We start from the raw sequence: 23,295 nt of genomic DNA on the forward strand, positions 1-23,295 counted from the left end.
AAGGTTCACAGCCCCCATGCTAAAGGACAATGCTGTCCAAGCTGCTGAAACCTTTACAAAGGCACTCTATAAGCATTTGCAGAAATGCATGGATCATGCTATCCCAAGTAAAACCAAGACTCACTCCTCCAAGACAAGGAAACCAGTCTGCTGGACCCCTGCCATAAACAAGCTATATAACAGAAGGAGGAAACTAGTATAGAAGAGAGTAAAATTCCAAGAAGGAAAGACATCCCCTGATCACTATCAGCAAGAAACTATGATTCCCTCATTAAATCATCCAAGGCTAGTTTCGAAAGAAAAATTGCCAATGACTCCAAAGATAACCACAAAGCATTCTTTAGCTATGTCAAGAACCTATGTGGAAACTCTCAGATCTGCTCCGAATTAGTGCAGAATGGCACAAAATACACTGAACCGACTGATATTGCCTGGCAGACAGGTTAGCCCCCTCTCACCCCCTAAAGGGCCCATAACCATACCAGAAGACTGTAGGGCCCCATCAATCACTGACGCACAGTTTAAAACAGCCCTGGCCAAAGCCAAAAACACAGCTTCAATGGGACCGGACGATGCCTCAGGCTGTGTCTTACAACAGCTCCAAAATAAACTAACCCCTCACCTAAACACACTGTTCAAACTCAGCCTCTCTACAGGCTACATACCCACAGAGTGGTGCACAGCAACAGTTATCCCACTCCACAAAGGTGGAGCCACAACGGACCCTGGGAACTATCGCCCTATAAGCCTGACTAGCCTGGTCTGCAAGGCTATGGAGCGCATCATCATGGAACTCATTAACAGAGACATTGGGAGCCTCCAAACCTTGGACCTTACCCAGTTTGGCTTTGTTAAGGGCAGATCATGCCTCCTAAACATGGTGGACTTCTTTGAGACCGTTACCAAGGCATTAGATGAGGGAAAGGAGGTCCACACAGCCTACCTAGACCTTGCAAAGGCTTTTGACACCATTCCCCATTCTAGTATTATAAGACAAGCTCACCAGCTTGAACATAAACTCCTACATCATGAGATGGGTTGCCAACTGGCTCATGGATAGAACACACATGGTGAGAGTTGCAGGCTCTATGTCCGACTCTAAACCGGTTACAAGTGGCATCCCTCAGGGCTCAGTCCTAGGACCCCTCCTGTTTGGTATATACTTGTCAGAGGTACAGGCAAGCATAGGAGGACTATGGCTGACCAAGTTCACAAACGACTGCAAACTAGGGGCCATAAACTGATTCTCCGGCTGATACAGACACCCTCCAGAAGGGTCTCACTGAGACGGATACCTGGTGTCAAAATCATGGCCTCAAGCTAAATGCCAAAAAGTGCATAGTCATCCCCTTTGGAAAAAATACAGTACCCGTGAACTACCACTTAGGTGATAGTCCTCTATATACAGAAAATGTAATAAGGGATCTGGGGACCCAAGTAGATAGTAATCTCTCCTTTGATAATCATATTGCCAAGGTGGTTAGAAAATCCTTCTATATGGCCTACCTAATCACAAAAGGGTTCGCATCTAGAATAAAAGAGGTTACTGTGCCTCTCTACTCATCAATCATTAGACCCATAATAGAATACACCGCCCCATTTGGGATGTACCCTTACAAGACACCTGCAATAGCTGGAAAGACCACAAAAGTACCTCACCAAGAGGATTACTGGCCTCAAACAGATGCCCTATGCAGCCCAACTCAAGAAACTCCAGCTGTACTAGGTTGCATACCGCTTACTCAGAGGTGATGTCTGCCTGACATACAAGGCCATGTCCAACCCGGAATTGATAGACATGCTCCACCTAAAAAAAAAAACAAATCCCGGAGAGCCACACGCTCTAGAGATATAAACCTCAACACAACGATAAATAGGATATGCTGGAGGGATAGATTCCTGGCCCAGAGACTCCCCATGTTTTGGAACAGCATTCCAATATACATCAGGCAGAGCTCCTCACTAACACTCATTAAGAGAAACCTTGACGGGTGGATGGGAAACAGAAAATTTACCCCAGGGATCACCGCAGTGGCTCTGCTGGACAGTGGCGCAGGGAACTAATGGCTCTGCTGGACAGAGGCACAGGGAACTAATCTAAGGGGGTGGCGAAAGCCAACACATTCTGGCTAGGCTTATAAATGCCCTTGGGTAGATAGCTTAGTACTTACCTATGAACCTATGAAGGTACAAGGGAAAAGGTGTATAGGAGACCAGGGTGCCAATGAAAGCATCCCTGGGTGATTGTCCTGATGAGAGCTATGACAAAATAGCTTCTGCACTTCATGTTGGAGCGAGAGGCGAACAAATTGCATTAAGGCAGATACCATTGACTGAAGATTTCTTCAGCTACTGCCTGATTGAGAGACCACTTGTGAGTTAATAGAATAGACCTGCTGAGTCTGTATGACAGCCAGTAGTACTTCCCCAGAATGTGCATTGCTATTAAAGGTGACCTGAATCTACAGCCCATTGACACACTCTCATGGCTAGTCAGCTAAGTGGGGAAGATATGGTTCCCCCTGGTGTACCACACCACTGACATATTGTCCAAGTGGATATCTATCACACTTAAATGAAAGAATTCTTGAAATTTCTGCAGTACTTACCGAATCCCTCATCTCCAGAATACTGATGTGAAGATTTGCCTCAGACTGATTCTACAGACCTTGTACCATCCTCCCATTGAAATGCCCCCCCCCCTGAGAGGGGAGGCATCTGTGGTTATGATAGCTGCTGGGAAGGGGAGAATTAATGGGTTTCCAATCTTTAAGGGAAGGCATCAAATTAACAGAGTTCTGAATGACTGAATTATGCACACTGTGGATAAGAAAGGATCCATCAGCTGAGACCCATTGTGTGGAAGACGTTCATTGAAGGACCTTTGTGTGACATCTAGCATAATGAACCACTGCATTTGCTGCTATCACAAAACATTGAACTCTTACTACCTATAGTGTAGAGGGATTTTGTTGGTAATATATGATCTCTACTGCTAAATGAAGAGAGACAAACCTTTCCTGAGAGAGGGCAACTGCGCAAGAAAGTGTCTACATGGCTTCTGATAAAGGAAATTTGCTGAGAAGCTTGAAACTGAAATATGTTTAAAGATACGAATAGCCATGGCTGTGGTGGGACCAAAGAGAAAAGCTCTGAACTGTAAATGATTGTCACCTATTCAAAAGCATAGGAACCCCCCTGGACTCCTTTGTAACTTATGTGGAGGCAGGCATCCTGGATGTTCATGGAGCATATACGAAAGTTATATACTTACCACAATGATAGAGCTATATCATCTGCTCCCATCCTTCCTCAATGGATAGGTCTTCGGCTTCCCCTTAACCACAATTCCCTCTTAGCAGCAACATTACCCCAGATCGAATTTGCCTACAACCTCATAGCATAATAATCATAATAATGATAACAATACATATGAAACTCAGAAAACTGGAGAACAGAAGCCAATCTGCTCTGGAGCTAAAACAGGATAAGACATGGCAGACCATAGAATCGTACCAGGAGCCCATAATGTAAAGAATTCCATTAATTGGAAGACAGTAGGAGGGCGACAGGGAAGTTGAGGAAGGATGGAAACAGAAACAGGTCAGTACAAAGCTTTCATGTTATCTTCTCCATCTGTTCCTCAATGGATGGGACACAGTCCCCAGCTACTTGGGCCCCATGGTGGTCTCTGGAATAGGGCCCCAGGGTAGTCTCATGGAAGGATATTCCAGAGCACAGCTGAAGCAAATGCCACCCAATTCCTGGAGAACCAGTCTAATTTATAATGAGTGATGAAAGCATGAACATCCAACCATATGGCAGCAGCTCAAATATCATCAACTGAGGCTCTAGAAAAGAAAGACATGGATGTAGAGACGGAGCTAGCTGAATAAGTCTTTAGAGGCTTAGACAATAATAAACCTTTATCTTAATAAGTATAAGAATACAGTCAGCCAACCATCTAGCTAGAGACACCTTTAAAAAATTAGAAGTTATGTACTTACCATAACGTTCCATCTGAGTAGGTGGATTCATTTGTCTGCAACCTGTGGGTTATGGATCCGATATCGGATCCGAACCGGCATGGTTTATCCAGCTATGGATCCGAGCTCTTAGCTCCTCCCCTCACCCATAATGCCCTGCTCTCCCTATATGACCTCAGATCAAGTTTGCCCTGAATCAAAATACCCTGGAAAGGGGTAACACATAATATGCAGGAAACTGACAAGGCCAGGGGGATAGGAGGGCGGGATGGTTGCAGACAAATGAATCCACCTACTCAGATGGAACGTTACGGTAAGTACATAACTTCTAAATCTGAAGTAGGAGATTAATTTGTCTGCAACCTGTGGGACAGAGTCCCCAGCTACCTGAATCTTGGGCGGCCGTCATGGAAGGATATTCGAGCACCAAGGAGCCAAAGGATGCTCTACCTCTAGATGTGATATCCAGCTTGTAATGAGAAATAAAGGTATGGGATGAAGCCCAAGTGGCTGCTGAACAAATGTCATCCAGAGGAATCCTAGCCTTAAAGGCCACTGAGGTAGAAACTGACCGAGTTGAATGGGCATGGACTCCCTCCGGTGCGGGCCTCCCAGAAGCTTGATAAGCTAGAAGAATACACTGCAAAATCCAGCGTGACAAGGAGACTTTGGAAATTGGCTTACCCAGATTGAATTTGGCAAAGGAAATGAACAACTGGTCGGATTGCCTATGACCAGCTGTCCTGTTAAGATAAAAACGAAGCTGCCTGTGAACATCCAAGGAATGCAGCTTGTATTCACCCTTGTTCTGATATTTAGGAAAGAAAACAGGGAGGTTAATGGACTGATTAATGTTTGCTTCTGAAGCTACCTTAGGAAGAAAGGAGGGATTGGTCCTGAGGTATACGCGGTCCGGATGGAAGACCAAGTAAGGAGGCTTTGAGGATAAGGCTTGAAGTTCCGAAACTCTTTTGGCCGAAGTAATGGCTACTAAAAAAGCAGTCTTAAGGGATAAAAATTTAAGATCTACTGTGGCCGCAGGCTCGAAGGGGGGAGCGGTCAAGGCCTGAAGAACCAAAGACAGATCCCAAGGAGGAACCGCTTGCTTGACAGGGGGCCTAAGGAGAAAGGTGCCTTTCAGGAAGATTTTACACAATTTGGCAGACATAAGTGGTCCAGAGTCATGACCAACATGATAGTGAGAAATGGCCGCAAGCTGCACTTTGACCGTGGAACTACTGGCACCATCATTAAAAAGAGTGGTTAGGAAGTCTAGCACCAGAGGAAGGGGAACCGTGAAGGGATCTAGACCTTGCCGCTCCGCCCAAATGGAGAATTGTTTCCATTTATTGCGGTAAACTTTCCTGGTAGATGGTTTATGAGCCGCTACCAGGATGGCCTTAACGGGGGAAGAGATACCGGGAGTCCTAATTAGGAGTGGAACTGGAGCAGCCAAGCAGTTAGCTTCAGGTTGTCCAGATTCGGAGTTGGTAGGTTCGATGGGTGCGATATCAGATCCGGAATGGGATCTAGAATCCAAGGTGGATTCACCGAGTGAGACTTTAGGTAAGGGAACCAGATCTGTCGAGGCCAGAATGGGGCAATGAGGATCATTCTGCACCCCAACTGAGAGGCTTTTTGAAGAACTTGGAGCATCAGAGGCAAAGGGGGGTAAGCGTAGAGAAGACCGGGAGGCCAAGCATGCACCACAGCGTCTCTCGGGGAATCCCCTGGAGGAGGGATTAGAGCGAAAAAACTGTCGCACTTGGTGTTTAAGGGAGACGCAAAGAGATCTCAACAAGGAGTTCCCCACCATCCGAAGATACGTTTCGCTACTTGAGCATTGAGAGACCACTCGTACGGGGAGAGAATGGTGCGACTGAGCTTGTCCGCAAGGATGTTGGACCGACCCGGAATGTGCGTTGCGATGAGAAAGCAGTTGGTGGAGATCGCCCATTCCCACACTCTCATGGCTTCTCGACATAAAGGATAAGACCTGGTTCCCCCCTGTTTGTTGATGTACCAGACCACCGACATGTTGTCTGACTGAATCGCAATTGTTCCCAGGGGAAGAAAGGCCTGAAGTGCTCGCAACGCCAAGAACACTGCCCTCATCTCTAGAACACTGATATGCAGGGAGGTCTCTGAGTCGTTCCACGTGCCTTGGACCGTTCGGCCTGCAAAATGCCCCCCCCCCACCCGAGGTGGGAGGCGTCCGTGGTCACCGTGGCGAGAGGGGGAGAAGCACAAAAGGGGCGGCCCCCGTGGAAATCCTGTGAGTGGAGCCACCACAATAGGGACCGCTTGCAAGCCTTGCTGATCGCAATGGGATGATGCAGAGGTAAAGCAAGATAAGAACACTGAACTTGAAGTGTCCACTGAAGGACCCGCATGTTGAACCTGGTGAGTGGAAGAAGAGATATCGCTGCCGCCATGGACCCTAGAGCCCTCAGGACCAATTCTGCTGGAACTGAGCTAGAGTGGAGGATGGCCCGCACCTGGAGTCACAGATTCTGAACTCTGTCGGCTGTGAGGAAGGCTCTTAACTCCCTCGTGTCTAACCTGGCACCTATAAAATCTATCAACTGAGTAGGGGCCAGGTTGGATTTTGCTACGTTTATCGTGATGCCCAGGCGGGGAGCTAGATGAAGAAAGGAGTCTCGCGCCAATGATAGTAGATGCCTTGTTGGGGCGGTAAGAAGCCAGTCGTCCAGGTACGGGAAGACCTGCACCCCCTGAAGCCTCAGGTGGGCCGCAACCACTGCTAATACTTTGGTGAACACCCTGGGGGCTGTGGTGAGACAAAGGGAAGGACCCTGAATTGGTAGTGACTGGCTCCCAGCCGGAAGCGAAGAAACCTCCTGGAACGTCTGTCCATTAGTATGTGGTAATACGCATCCTTGAGGTCTATAGAGCACATCCAGTGATTCTCTCCCAGAAGGGGGAAGATGGATTGCAAGGTGACCATCCGGAACTTCTCCTTGGAAACTGCCAGGTTTAACAGGGACAGGTCTAAATTGGTCTTAGGTCCCCCGTCTTTTTTGGCACTAAAAAGAACCTGGAGTAGAACCCTGACCCGATCTGGTCTGGGGGGACGGGCTGGATGGCTCTTTTCCCCAGCAGATGGCCAATTTCTGCCAAAGCGGCCTCCCACTGACCGGGTGGAACGTCAGGGAGGGATTTTAATTTTGGAATGTGATGAAAGGGGATCTTGGATATAATGCGGAGGACCCAGCGGGCTGATGTTATGGACTCCCATGCCGCTAGGTGCTCCGAAAAACGTCCCCCGACTGCCTCCAGAGTGGAGCAGTTGGGCAACCCTTCAGGGCTGCTGCGCGGGCCGTTCAGAGAAAGGTTCTCTGGACCCGAAGTTCCTGGGAGCCCCTCTGCCCATGGGGTGGTATCCTCCCTGTCCTCCTCCCTGTCCTCCTCTGCCACGGAACGACTGCTGGTCCAGAGCGGGTTGGGATTGCTGCAACTTCCGGAACCACATCTTCTTCTGGCCCTTTTGGTTCCTAGAGTAGGACCTCTGGGGCACAGAGAAGCGGATTCCGACGGCAGACAGCATCTTCCCGTCCTTTTCGCTCTGGGTCAAGGTGTCGCGAACCGTTTTGCCAAAAAGGGCAGAACCATCAAAGGGGGAGTTCGCGAAGGACGCCTTGAAGGGCTCCGGGAAATCGCAATGTCGGAGCCAGGCCTGGCGTCTCGTGACTAGGCCTACTCCTGCAGCTCTAGCGGCTCCCTCAGTAGCATGGGACAGCAACCGCATAGAGGTATTAGTCACGGACCGAAGAGTGGCCATACGGGTGGAGTGCAAAAGTTTGTCCTCCTCCGACATGGACTCTGGGGGGGATGCAGCGTATTCTTTACTAAGATCGTGCTGCATCCTGATAACATGTGCCAAGTAGTTGAGCGCCCTTACTGAGAAGGTCGCTGAACTAAACATTCGCTTCCCCAAGCGGTCCATCATCCGAGACTCCTTGCTCGGAGGATGGACTGAGGGACTCTCCTGGGTGAGTTCCCTCTTGGTGGCTGCTGCCGTCAACATGGCATCTACCGGAGGCCCCTTACTCCAGTGGGCACGGTCTGCAGGGGGGCTAAGGATTCGGTCTGGCCTTTTGGGGATTGGCTCCACGGTGTCTGGTTCCTTCCACGCCCTGGTGGTAATAAGGTCCACCAGGGGGTCGGCAGGAGGGGACACCCAAGAGGTAGACAGGCCCGCTTCGAATGCCTCCAAGAACACGGACTCGTCCGAGGAAGACTTGGGGGCAGACCACCCACCCCTTATGCGAAGCATTTCCATGATGTCTCCAAAGGAGACATCCTCAGGGGGTGATCTTGGGGAGTCTTCCCCTTCATCCAAATCCGTGTCTTCCATTAAAGACTCGGGGGAGTCTATGTGCCTCCTTTTACACGTATGCTTGCGAGGTGCTTCCTCGGGGGGGCTGTCCGAGGAGCCCTCGCAAGCAGTGTCTTGTTCAATGGAACAGCTTGGGGCATTGGAGCGGGCTGTCCCAGTGGCCGGATGGTGGAAGCCTGACCTAGTGCAGATGGAGCGCGGGAAGGAGCCGAAGCAAGTGCCGGGGGTCCGGAAGCCCTCAACAGAGCCCTCTCCACTACATCAAAAGCCGAGGGGAGCCAGCCTCGACCAAAGGATCCGAAAGTCTGCCCCCCCTCGGATCCGAAGAGTGGATCGGAGCCAGCCCCGAGACACTCGGATCCGAGGGGCCAGTGCGCTCCGACACAGACGGCGCCGAAGGCACACTGAGTCCCCCGGATCTGAAGCTCGGAGCGAGGCTCCGAGAGGTCGGATCCGAAACACTCGAGGGCAGGGTCGGATCCGAAGTACCTAGTACTATCGGCACCGACCCACCCCCGGCTTCGAAGCTGCCCGGCTCCGAATGCTCCGAACCCGGGTAGTGGGTCGGAGAAGGAGCTATAGGCTTGAAAAATGGGGTCGAGGAGGCAGGAGCACTTCCATCTGCATCTGGGCCTGGATGAACCTTCTCATCATCCAGTCCAGATCGGCGTCGGAAAGACTATACACAGATCTCGAAGAGGCTACCGAGGTAGGCCTTGAGTGCCTCCTCGATAGCCTCGACGGAGATCGGGTCTCCTCCTCCTCAGGCCCCGGTGAAAAGCAGACCGGAGCCGAGGAGGGGGAGAACCAGCAGCCAAGGAGGCCGGAGGAGAAGCCCGCTTAGCTGGCGGGGCCGAAACGGAGGTCTCGACCCGTCGCTTGTGGTGCTTCTCCCTCCGGTCCTTTTTTCTTGCTTCCCTCTCCTCCAACCCAGCAGCGGGAGGTTGTGTCCCGGGTGGAGGAGGGGGAGCAGGCGAGGAGGGGACCGTGGCAACAGTACCCACCGCAGGAGCGGGAGCCGAAGCCGAGTCCGGGGGCAGAAGTCCCGCCAGGACCAGCTTCGACCTCCACTCCCTTCAATGCCCTGGGGTTGAACCCTGCACAAATGGAACATCCAGAAGTGAGGTGTTCAACCCCAAGGCATCGAACGCACCGAGTGTGGCCATCAGCAAGGGAAAGCTTATGGCCACACTCGGAGCACGTAGAAAAAATTGCCTTAGGGGCTTCAGACATAACTAAAGTTTTTTTTTTTTTTTTTTTTAAAGAAAAAAACAGACAATTAGTGCTAATTAGCACACACACCAGGCCCCAAACAGCACACACAAAAAAACTCCGAACCAGCAAGGGGAGGGAATTAAAATAAAGTTTTAAATGTAAGAATTTTAAACTAAAACTATCAATAGGCTAAAGGGAACCTAAAACAATCACACAAAACTAACTACAATAAAGTAATAAAATGCTTTTTGAAGGATTTATAAAGACTTAGCTGAAGAGCTCAGATGATCCAATCTGGTTACCAGCACGGCAAACTAGATCTGAGGTCATGTAGGGAGAGCAGGGCATTATGGGTGAGGGGAGGAGCTAAGAGCTCGGATCCATAGCTGGATAAACCATGCCGGTTCGGATCCGATATCGGATCCATAACCCACAGGTTGCAGACAAATTAATCTCCTACTTCAGATCATTTATTCTACTTAACTTTAGAAAAGAGGCAAAATGCTGATCTGTTTTCCTGAACAGTTTGGTTCAGTGAAGGTACAAATGCACATCCAACAAATGGAGCATATACTCTCCTTTATTTGAAAAATCTGGAAAGAAGACTGGCAAATTGGTGCTTTGGTTAAGAGAGGTCTCAAGTAGAAAGGAAGGATTAGTGCTTAACAATACCCGATCCCTGTGAAAGATAATGTACTGAGATTTGCAGGACAGGTCTTGCAGTTCTGACACTCTGATGTGAAATAATAGCAACTAGAAACAGTGGTTTCCATGTTAAAATGTGATATCCACCTTAGCAGTGGGTTCAAAAGGCAGTTGAGTTAAGGCTCATGACTCATGGGGGAGAAAGATCTTCAAGACCTGGTCTGAGAAGTAAGGTACCCCTCAGAAAGGCTTTACATAAATTTGAGGGAAGCCAAGGTAGCATGATTCTATCCAACATGAAAATATGAAATGGCTGCTAACTGGACTTTAATAGTAGAATAACTAGCCCTTTTGTGAGAGATGGAAGCTAGGAAATAGCACTGGAATAGGGGCTGAAAAAGGATCCAAATTTCTCTGTCAGGCTCAGATAAACAATCTTTTCCACTTACTATTATAATTTTTTTCTGGTGATGGTCTCTGGGATGAAGTGAAAATATGAATCATTTGGGAAGAGAGCCTGGACTGCCTAGTCATCACAGGAAGTGGAGAAACCATGTGGTCTAACTTGAGGGCTTGAATGTCCAGATGAGGCATTCCAGAAGGGTGAGACAGAAGGTCTGGATTGGGATCCAGCACCCAAGATGTGTGTACCAAATGAGGCCTAAAAAAGGGAAACCACACTTGACAATACCAAAGAGAAGGCAATGAAGATCATCTTGCTCTTCCTCTGCAATGTTTTCTGCAGGAATTTTGGAATCAGAGGGATTAGAGGGAAGGTGTAGAGAAGTCTGGGGGGCCAATCATATGTCACAGATTCTTTGGTGACTTCCCCTATTGGGGGGGGGGTCAGAGAAAAGAACCTGCTGCATTTGGTGCTGATGGGAGAGGCAAACAGATTGCAGCATGGTTGATCCAACGGATGGAATATACAATTCACTACTGGTGAATTGAGGCAGCAGAATAGATGCACTCAACCTGTCCGTTAGTACATTGGACTTCCTTGATATGTGCATTGCTATCAGAAAATGACTGGAAGAAATCACCCACTGCCACACTCTCGTCATTTCTCAACAAAAAGGGTAGGGGCATGTCCCTCCTTGTTTTTGTACTAGACTACCGATGTGTCTGCGTGGACTGAAAGTGCCTCTAGATGGTGGACATCCTGTAAAGCCTGCAGTGCTAGGAGGACTGCCCTCATCTTTAAGACATTGATATGAAGATTGGCCTCGGTTGGGGGCTAAGTGCTTTGGACCATTCTTCCCATATAATGTCCCCCACTCCAACCCTAGCTGGGAACCATCTATGGTCATTGTGGCTTTGGGAGGAGGAAAAATAAATGGACATCCTAGAGACATCACTGGAGATTTAATCCATCACTCTGATTCCTGTAAATGTTGTCTTCTGTCATAGGAACATACTAGGCAAGTGATCATAAGATGCCTAGCCATATACACTTTTAAGCAGATAAGCTTAAACGTTCTTGCCACCTTTCTCAAGTACTTAACAGTGCTCACCTCCCAAACTGAGCAGTGGTACATGAAAGCCCTGGTGTAAATTTGAGTCTAGTTAGCCTTAAAGGTAGCCAAAGTAGTACTTTGATTTACCTGTAGTGATACCTTATTTCACAGGTTCCAAACACTTAAAAGTTAGGAACCTATCTCTCAGTGAGTCTTGTTTATTTGTTGGTATATTTTTAAATCCTTAATGCACGTGTCTGCAGAGCGACTGGCTTTGTTATGAAATAGGGGGTCAAATGGGACTGGGTCTTTCTTGGCTGGAAAAGCGGGACACAGACCTCCTCTTAGTAATCTGTAGGCTACTGAGTATAATGACAGTAAAAGGTTCATAGGTTCATACTAGGCTATCTGCCCTAGGGCATTTATAAGCCTAGCCAGAATGTGTTTGGCTTTCGTCACCCATTTTAAATTAATTTTGCTATGCCCTTTTTTGAGGTTAGTATACTGTGCCTCTGTCTAACAGTGACACAGAAGTGATACCCAGGGTAAACCTACAATCTCCCATCCACTCATTAAGATTCCTCTTGAAGAGAGTCAGTGAGGGACTCTGCCTAACCTGGACTGGGATTTTATTCCAGAGTGAAGGGAGCCTCTGGGTTATGAATCCGTCCCTCCAGCATGTCCTATTTATTTCAGTGCTGAGGTTCAAGTCTCTTGAGCGTGTAGCTCGATGGGATTTGGATTTTCTGAGGTGCAGCATGTCCATTAATTCGGGGTTGGACATGGCTTTATACGTCAGGCACAGATCGCCTCTGAACAGGCGGTATGCCACTGAGCAGAGTTGGAGTTTAACCGGGCAGCATATGGCATCTGTTTAAGCCTTTTGATCCTCTTGGTGAGGTACTTTTGGGGTCTTTGTTGCTGCAGGTGTCTGGTAAGGTACATCCCAAAAGGGGCATTGTACTCAATTATGGGCCTGATGAGGGATGAGTAAAGAGGCACGATGACCTCCCCTGATCTAGATGTGAATCCCTTCATGATTAGGTGGGCTATATAAAATGTTTTTCTAACCACTTTGGCCACATGGTTGTCAAATGAGAGACTGCTATCAACTTGGGTCCCCAGGTCCCTAATTACTTCTTCTGTACTTAATGGATTACCACCTATGTGGTAATTTGTGGGCACTTTGTTTTTGCCAAAGGGGATGACTATACACCTTTTGGCGTTTAGCTTGAGGCCATGGCTCTGGCACCAGTTGTCTGTTTCTATGAGGCCCTTTTGGAGGATGCTTGTGTCGGCTGGACAGTCGATCATGGCGCCCAATTTGCAGTCATCTGCGAACTTGGTCAGCCACAGTCCTTCCGTGTTGGCCTGTACCTCCGAGAAATATATACCGAACAAGAGAGGTCCCAGGACTGAGCCTTGTGGGACGCCACTTGTAACTGGTTTGGAGTCTGACATGGCTCCAGCAATTCTAACCATGTGGGTTCTGTCCTTGAGCCAGTTTGCAACCCATCTAGTGACATAGGGGTTTATATTTAAGCTGGTGAGCTTATCTATAATGCCGGAGTGGGGTATTGTATCAAAGGCTTTTGCGAGGTCCTGGTAGGCTGTGTGGACCACCTTCCCCTCGTCAATGGCCTTGGTGACTGTTTCAAATAAATCAACCAGGTTTAAGAGGCAGGATCTGCCCTTAACAAAGCATTTAATGCCAATCTAATGAGGTAGTTGAAGGATTGGCTATTCTGCACATACTCAGACTAGAGATTCTGGTCCATTTTGCCCCCTTCCTTTCACATCCACAATTACCTAGCCACCCTCGATCTGTTCACTCTTCACCAATTATAACTGAAGTCCTACATCATCTTAACATCAAATTCTCATAATTAAAATCAATACCATTACTGACATCAATTTCTGGCATAGTATATATTTTCCCTAATCGCAATTAAATTTCTGCAATTGAGAGAAACAAACTTACAGTCCTGTAACATACAGCAGGAGCCCTTTATGCATTTATTCTGCTTTTTTTATTAATATTTTATTAATCAGGTTGTCTGGCTGGGTCGAAGCCCATTTTGATTTTTCACTGGAGGTCCAGGAGCAGCTCTGATTAAATGACTTGCTCAAAGTTGCAGAGTTAAGTAAATGAAGACAGAGGGAATGAAGCACAGGACAATAAGATTACAGTAGTTAGTGGTTCAGTCGTAATCCTCCGGGTTAAACTGTTAAATATTACAGTGTGTAGGGGAAAATCTGACTCACATGTTCCTCATATTTAGATTACAATAAAGGCAACAGTGCTGCACTCCAGGGGTAATGCAACACAGAATATGTGTTTCTCCTGCTAGTTCCTGTGGAATCTATTAGTGTCTGTAGATGCAGTACTAAAGCACTGTTGCCATTATACAGCAGGAAAACACACTAAGTGCCAAAAGTGAACAGATTATTGTTTAACCAAAGATTGTTACAGTACCTTCTATAACCTGAGTGACCTGACACTGAAAAGCATCAAAGTTAAATGGTGCGAGGAATCCAAGTGAGCCAAGATGAAAGGCCATGACCGGTGGAACACTCGCCTGTAACACAGAAATACATAAACAGAATATCACTGTCACAATCTATTACTGCAGGAGGAACTCCTCCCACATCCACATTCAAGGTTCCCAAGTCCACATTCAAGGTTATGGCAAGAAAATATTTCCAACTATAGATTTAAAAAAGCTATGTAAACTAAGAAACCACCATTACTGTCTAGTACTTTGCAATCAATCCTGTTAATAATTTATACCAGTACTTTTGCATCATTACTCATGATAAGTCTATAAATCACCATTTTCTAACAAAAGTACACTTTCCTGCACTAGATCTGTGCTACTTTGTCACGCACACAAGCTTAGATACAGATGACAACCAGCCTCACAAGTTTAGTTCCGTAGCAACTTAGCCATCTGTGGCCAAATACGGTAGTGAACAATAGTTGCAATGTGTTTAAAATACATACACCACTGCAATTATATTTCCTTCAAGGGATCCAGCAGTATGACTGATACATGTTGTGGAATGCTGGCCAGACAGAGGTAATACCATCGTGTTTCTTTTTAGGAGTCAGCAGTGTAACTAATGTACATAATTTGACTATCTGATAAAGTGGGCCACAGACAGAATGTAAGAAAATTAGAACACTGGACACACAGAAGTAACAGTTACAATGTATTTAAAAAGTATTCACCATGGTAATCCTATTTCTTTCAAGGGATACAGCAGTGTAAAAGATGTATTTAGTCAGACTGTTAAAGTGGCCAGCAGGCAGAATGTTAAGTACATTAGAATACTGCCCAGAGAGAGAGAGAGAGTGAGAGACAAAACAAATTAAAACAAATATTTTTGCTTATAGATGTGAAGCAGTTTCTTGAACATGGCTAATAGATAAGGGTAATGCACTAATCACATTTTTAAACACTACAAGAAAATATAGACAAAAATGTTATTTTAATTGTGTTTAACTGATAAGCAGTAATACGTATGAAGAGCAGAAGTACTGTTTTTACTGGTACAGTGCACATCAAAAATATGGCCATGGTTACTCTGTGATTTTAGGAGGAGGATCTGGCATAAATGTTAGCATCCACACATCAGTATTTGTCTTGTCTGCTTAAACAGGGTGCTAGTAATACAAGTTCACACAACCGAATAACTTGTCTTAGCATAATGCAACAAATTCTTCCTCACTTATATGGCACTAGAAAGAACTGCATCAGGGAGACATCCAACGGTTTATTCAGAGATAAGACTGTTAGTCACTATCATCATCAACCTATCTTTACCATTACATTATCAACTCAAGACACAATGTCAACGTTGTCTCTTAAGTGTCATTTCATTCTGACTTCCCCAGCTTTCTTACAGCAGCTCTAAGAAGCGGTGATTTTCCTTTACTCTATGTGACAATGCAACACAGTAGGGGATGACCTCTGAGGTATGAGTAGAAAACCAAGTATTTACCACTTCAGTGACTTATGCTTCAATGAAGAACCATTACTGAGGAAGTCGATAACCCTATCCCAAGGTTATGCAACTTTAACAGTAGGTTACTTTAAATAGAGAGTTGCAGGGAAAGATGACTAACTTCTCACACTTTACCCAGGGCTTTGGATTCTAAGTTTTACATTTCACAATTTTGACAGGTGTCTGATTAAAATCTGGGTCACAGAATGACAGTTAAAAGCTCCAGATGAATGGCATATCTCCAAACTTGTGAATCACTGCTTTTTGTGCATGTTAGTTATGCTAGAAGAAATTAAAAAGGCACAGCAACATGTCAAGTCATTACATGTTCTGCAGCCATGACAAAGCTATTTCTGTTAGCATTAACTGCAGTGCATTACATGAGAAACATTTTGGCAGCAACAGTAAATCTAAAATGATAATGTTTTTGATGAACTTATTTTTTGCATTTGTTTACTGGGGTAATCTGCATGGCAGAAAGCTACCTCTTTGCAGTGGAGGTCCATAATAGCAGCATCATGTAATTACCTATGAAACATTTTCCAGGGAGAAAAAAATAAAGAAAATACATTAAAGAACATACTGAACAGAAGTATATAAGTAATCAACAAATATACATTTAAACAGAGTATCATTAATTATTAGCAGCATCATGTAAACAGCTATTAAACATATTTGGAAATGAACTTGATAAAAGGAGAGAAAAGGAGGAACCAGGGGATTAGTATGAAGAAGTGAGAGGGAATATTTTAGGATATGAAGAAGGAAGAAGAGGAAGAGGTAAAGGACAAGGAGGAGAATTTGGAAAAATAATTGATACAGTGCTTGGAAAGAATACTTATCATATAGGAGTTGTGCATGTACACAGCCAGGTGTATCTGTTAGGTATTCTTTTGTTTGTGCCTTAAAAGAGTTGGTATTTAGTGTGTTTCTTAGAGTGATCACTACTACTTTATATTTTCTACCGCATGATGAAAAGAGAAAACGTTTTACAGTTAGAAAACTTAAATGACATTGTACACTATATCTTTTAGTATGTGCAACTGTACAGCTTACATGAAAGAGTAGTAGTGTTGAATTGTCAACTTCAAAGAAACCAGACCTCTTCATATAGCTTTCAATAACCCTTTTAGTATGGTGATGAGTTTTTTCGACACCCAACAGCAGTGCCAGAACACCATGTGATAAAAACGCTTGGTTCTCTTGCATTTATTTTAATACTGTTTCTGGCTTTGTTTTTAGTAATACCTGTAGTGCTGTTATTCACATATAGGCTTGTTAGGTTACATGCCCCCTCATGGTAGCTAGCTGACAGATTCTGAGAAGGGGCATATCCCTCAGATCTTTCCAGCCAAACCCCCCTGAAGAGACACTTGTCTATCTCTGCTAAACAGAACTACAGTGGTGTTAACCTCAGATATATGAAAGCAAAGTACCAACTACGTGAATCTTTGTCATGACCTGCATGTTGTCAATCAGAGAAGATTTCCTCTGTTAGTGACACCATAATAAAGTGAAGAAAACAAACCCCTCACATAGTATGATATTACTGTGTGTCAATGCTAAACAACCAGAAGTACCAACCACTGTGACTGTTACTTCCAGTCAATGGCTCCTTTTTGGTAAGTAACCTGGTAAGATGAATATGCATGCCATACGCATTCACTAATTAAGCAACCTTTAATGTAATACGGGGACTGAAAAATTTAATGTGCATTAAAAAAAAATTGAGACATACGTACTTGCATAAACCAAAGAGGGACAAGGGATTAGGAGGCTGGACATGAATTTTGGAGATTTAATTAATTTGATAATGTATCATTATGATGGAGTACCTTACACCACTGCACTAAATCTTAGAACTCCTTCTTGGCTCTTAGCCATAGCAAGGGAATAGATTAAAAGCTATGTCTACAAACAAGTGAAAGCACCTCCTCTGCATGCCTCAAAGGACTACATTAACAGAGCCTTTGACAAACAGTTTGAATTGTGATGTTTCATGATTGAATCAGATACACATATTAAAAAATCTCATATGAAGAATCTTCCACAGGTTCAAAGGTGAATACTAGGCTAACTGCTCTGAAGAGCCATTTTCAGCTTAGCCATTTTATCACATTAGATCTTCAAATTATCTTTACTATGATTTTTATTCCTATCCTTTCCATCTGTGAATGAATGTTTCTAGGGTCAGACTGTTGAGTACTGAAAGGGGACCCTGCTACAGGCTAGGGAAGTTAGGTGCTGCCTCTGTCCATTAGCAGCACACGGGGCAGTCTTGGGGTAAATTTCTTTATTCCCCATCCACTGACCTAAACTGCTTCTGAACAGAGACAGGGATGAACTTTGTTTTACATGGATGGGGAGTCTGTTCCAGAGTAGTGGCATTCTCTGGGATATGTACTTGTTCCTCCAAACTATTCTGTTTATGTTACATAAGAGGTTTCTCTGGATCAGGTGTTTCTAATACAATCTGACTTGAAGGGTACAGTAGGTCCACCAGTATTGGGTCACAGGATGCCTTATAGGCCAGGCATAGATCACCTCTTAATAAGAGATTGAGTATAGTGATAGGACTTTGAGGTGGTCCATGTAGGTCATGTTGTTTAATTCCTGTACTCTCTTTGTAAGGAACCTTTGTGGTTGTTGCATATATTTGGACAGGTACATACCAAAGGGGTCATTATACTCAATGATGGGCCTGAAGAGGGGTGAGTAGAGTGGGAAACTGACATCTTAAGAAATGATTCTATCCCTTTGCTTATAAATTGATCAATATAGAATGACTTACTCACAATGGCAGACACATGTTTAAATGCTAGGTATGTATGTTCCCAAATCTCTACTCACTTGATAGACTCTTAGGGGTGCACTGTCACTGTGGTAGTTTCCTGGGGCAGTCCATTTCCCAAAGGTTACAATAATGCACTTTTTGGAAAACTGATAAAGATCTGGAAGGTTTTGTTTAACAGTATTTTAAGAGAAGTACCAACATCCTGGAAATAAGCGGAGGGGGCTGTAATACCTAAACAGGGTAAAGACCCATCAGATCCAGCTTCATACAGCCCCATTTCAATCCTAAACCAGGATTATAAAGTGATTATGTCTGTAATGGCTAAAAGAATGGCAAAGCTGATGCCAAAATTGATAGATATGGATCGATGTGGTTTTGTGGAGGAGAGGCAAACATATGACATTAACAGAACAATGATGATCCAGAAGGAAGCAGAATGTAAGAAAATACTACTGTGGTTAGTCTTCACGCAGAAAAAGCATTTGACAGAGTAAGCTAGGAGTTTATGAGCAGGGCAATGGAAGTATTCGCATTCCCTGATAAAATTATAAAGGTGATTAGGAGGACATATGAGGGATCGGAAGCGAAAATTAAAGTAGGTGGGTTCCTCTCTGACAATTTCTGTCCGAGCAGAGGAAACAGACAGGGGTGTCCTCTTTTCCCTTTGTTATTTGTATTATATTTAAAACTACTGGCAAGGAAAATAAGGGACTCAGAAATTCAAGGGTATAATTGGTATGGTAGTCAAGAAAAGCTGGCTCTATTTGCAGATGGTATTATTTTATACCCAGTAACACCACAAAAGAACATTTCAGTGTTGTGGAACATTTTGCGGCAGTTTCAAATATTTTAGGGATACAAAATTAATGAAGCTAAAACAAAGGCAAGAGCTGCAAATTAAGTACCTACACATGAATTGGTTCAGCAATATCCATATTTATGGGGACATAACTAAATTAAGTACTTGGGAGTATGGATTGAAATGGATTCTGGTGTGGCAGCTAAGGATATGTAGGAAGATACTAAACAAAAGATAATACAAAAAGTGAGAAACTGGAAACTCTGTTATATGGATATGGATAGCAAGATACAAGCAGTTAAATGTTTTAGTCCCTTTAGTTTTATACACAGGTCAGGCATATTTTTTATCAACCAGAGGAGAAGTTGCGGATAGCAATTAGTAAAGAGCTGAAGGATTTTATCTGACAGGGGAAGATGGCAAGAGCCAAGTGGATAAGCTGATTCTTCCAAAAGAACAAAGCGGTTTAGGATAACCCAATTTGAAGGGGTATTCAGAGCTACACAGTTAAGGCACCTATACACTGCACAAGCAGAAATCTATAACTCAAAGTGGAAAGGGATGGTGATGAAACGGGGGGAAGCTCAAGAAACAAAGAAGACTGAGATTTTGGATGCAGATCCTTAAGGAGAACAATAACCATACAGAACATTATATTCACAAAGTAGCAGAAAGTATATTCTAAGAACTAAGCCAACACATGAATGGAGAAAGGATTCTGCCAATACGGATTACTACAATTAGGGATATAGACAATATGCAAGAGCGGGCTGGAATTTATTGGAGAAAACTGGCAAAAGAACCAAGATATTTGGAGCAAATAATTAGAGAGGCCAAGAAGTTAGTTGGACTGCTGGCTAGAAATTGCCTTTCCTATCAAGGATTGATATTTAGAGTACAGACCAAGAGAAAGAAATAGCTAGATCCTAAGCGACAGACCAGCACTGGTAGAAATTTTAGTAGAATCTAGAAAGTACAGTTGTGTACACTTACTATAAATGTAGATGTTCGAGTGTATTCACTGTTGCAGTCATTACATTTGGGTTATCTGCTTGCAGGTAGCCCTCAGTCGGCCTGATTAACAAAGTCTTGGGTCCTGCGTCGGTTGCTGTTCCTTCTTCCATGACATCAGGTCATCAGGGGTATAAAACATGCAGCCGACGCCATTACATCAGTTTTTCTTGCCCCAGATGTCAGGTGTCCCCCTAATGGGAAGCAATTAAATATAAAGGTACAATGATATACCTCCAACAAAAAAGCAAATACACCAAAAGGCTTTTAAGCATAGTAAAGGAAAGTAGAGGTATAGCCAAAAGAAGTTAGGGGGCTGGAGGGAGGGTAACCAGAACTGCAACAGTGAATACACTCAAACATCTACATTTATGGTAACTGTGCACAACTGTACTATGTTCTTCGTGTTTCACTCATTACATTTCGGTAGATTCCCAAAGCTATGGGTGGGAGAAGGAAGCATTAGGACCAGCTATAAGGCCCTGCAAGACTGCAGTGGCAAAGCCAGCTCTGGATTTAGAGAAAAATGGCAAATGATAATGCTTGGGGAAAGTATGTACAGAACTCCAAGTAGCAACTTCTAGGATGTCCCTGATAGGGACGCCTCTGGGAAAGGCTGTAGAGGTAGATGCAGCCCTGGTGGAGTGAGGTCTGATCCCCTGGGGGATAGGTTTTCCATAGCAGAAATGAATGCAATGGCCTATCCATTTAGAAATGGGTTTGCTTTGAAATAGTCTTCCCCTCTGCCTCTGCAGCAAATGCCACCAGCAGTTGTTCAGATTTCCTTTGAGGTTTAATCCTGTCAAAGTAGAATCTAAGTTGTCTGTGCACATCTAAGGAATGCAGTACCCATTCCCCTTTGTTCTGTGGATTGGGAAAGAAGGTTGGCAAATGAATGGACTGATTAAGAGCCACACTGGATACCACCTTGGGCATGAAGATTGGATTGGTTCTGAGGGACACCCTGTCCGCATGAAAGATGATGAAAGGCTCCACTGCCATAAGGGCCTGTAATTCAGATACCCTTCTAGCTGAAATGATTGCTAAAAGGAAAGCTGTTTTCCAAGAAAGAAACTTTAAGTATGCAGTAGCAGCTGGCTCGAAAGGAGGTAGAGTGAATTTCTCCAAAACAAAGTTAAGGTCCCAGGCTGGGGTTGGAGCTCTCCTGGGTGGTCTCAAATTTTTGGCCCCTCTGAGGAACTGCTTAAGCAGTGGATGAGAGAAGAGGAGAGGTTCTTTGTTATAAAGAGCTGAAATGGCTAAGGCATGGATTTTAATGAAGGAAAAAGACAGGCCCTTGTGAAGCATCTCAATTAAGTATTGTAAAATCTGAGGTAAACTGGGCGCTGCTGTGCTCATCCCTCGAGATTGGTTCCAGGCACAGAATCTTTGGTTCCGTTATCGGGGCAACAGGTGTAATGCGCGCACTTGGAATCTTAGCACTTCTTACATACCTTTGGTTGATTGGGTTTGTCCCACCCACACCAGCCCAATGGCGTGTTCTCAGAAAGGACCTCCAAACACCCCTGAATATTATAGTTAACGTTACTAACGCTCAACTATATCACCGTGGATAAATGTGGTCTTAACCTGTTAAAAGCCAACTGACAGTGAATAAAATAACAGATGCATCAGTGCTGACAGTGCCTAACAAGACACTCAAAAATTCTCAGTCAACTTACTGGTTTCAAACATCACCGTTGCAGTGTTCTTTTCTTTCTTTTGTGTGTCTTCTTTTCATATAGGTGTAAACCCTCCTAAATACGTTAAAGGCACTTTCACTCTCAGCAGATCTCAGAAAGTTTTGATACAAGCTCTACAGCTTAAAGGTGCCGCATCTGATTTGCCATCTTTTTTGTTTTTGTTTTTTTTTAATTATTATTATTTTTGGACACTAAGGAGCTGAGGAAAGACCATTTCCCAGCTTCCTTTTTTTACAACGGGATACAAGTGAAGAGTATTAGCACATTTACAAAATATTCCAAATCTGAATGCATCTAAACCACATACATCCAAGTTGTAGCTTTCAGTAAGACAGATATAAAAATGGAAAGTGTCGTTTTGTTTGAATATTTAATAATGAAAAATAGAAGCAGGAGAAAAAAAGGTAGTTTTCCGTTATTGGCAAAATTACAAAATCCTCGAGGTGACATAATCCAGGCTATATAACATACCACTCCCTGTCAACTGTCAGTACACAGAAATGTGTCTTCTTATACCAACCTAAGTATTTGTAAAACTATCCACTTCAACCCTAAATAGCAATATACAGTACAGAGTTCTATTAGACCTGTTGCCTCGATAACGGAAAAGTACCAAATCTTTTCCATTTTTCAGCATAAGATTTTCTAGTACTAGGCCTCCTTGCCTCTAAAATGATATCCTTCACAGGTTTACTGAGGGATGGTAATGGAGAGATTATGTAATTAGCCAGGCTGCAAGGTTCAGTGTTAGAAGCTGAGGGTGCAGAATCTGGTTCTCCTGCTGAGACAACAGGGAAGGAGTCAGAGGCAGGTGCCATGGGGATAACCATGACACAGTGCACAGGAGGGGGGCACCAGTGTTGGCACGGCCAGTCTGGAGCAATTAAAATCATCCTTGGTTTGTCCTGTTTGATTTTAATAGTACTTTGGAGAGAAGAGGCAGAGAGGGGAAGGCATAGACTGATTTTTAGTAGTACTTTGGAGAGCAGAGGCAGAGGAGGAAAGGCATAAGCTGAAGGACAGAGCATCCACTTTCCAGACTTGTTTGTGGGGAGTCCTTGTGCAAAATCTGTCCAATTGGTAGTTTTGGGGAAAGGCAAACAGGTCTATATCTGGGCTCCCCCATTTGCTTTTCAACATGTTGAAAATCCTTGGTTCCAGTTTCCACTCGTGTGGTCCATGAGATTTCTGCTTAGTCCGTCTGCCAGTGTATTTAATTTTTCTGGCAGGAACTGAGCTTGTAGGTGCACTTGGTCTCTCAAGGCTGTGTTCCACAATGCCATGGCTAGTCTGCAGAGGGGGTAAGAATGTGTACCC

The 23,295-nt window shown here is 44.6% G+C and overlaps 1 protein-coding gene across 1 annotated transcript in view; it reads right to left on the reverse strand.

Annotated features, from left to right (window-relative positions):
* Positions 1 to 23,295, reverse strand: part of NADK (NAD kinase) — a 1,020,436-nt gene that overhangs the window by 533,510 nt on the left and 463,631 nt on the right. The window contains exon 5 of the mRNA XM_044056259.1: positions 14,140 to 14,242. Within this exon, the coding sequence (XP_043912194.1) occupies positions 14,140 to 14,242 (103 nt within the window). The remainder of the gene's footprint in view (positions 1 to 14,139; positions 14,243 to 23,295) is intronic.

The sequence above is a fragment of the Protopterus annectens genome, chromosome 14.part0 (genome assembly GCF_019279795.1).
Source record: "Protopterus annectens isolate FY-2018-M chromosome 14.part0, PAN1.0, whole genome shotgun sequence".
NCBI classification, from domain to species: Eukaryota; Metazoa; Chordata; order Ceratodontiformes; family Protopteridae; genus Protopterus; species Protopterus annectens.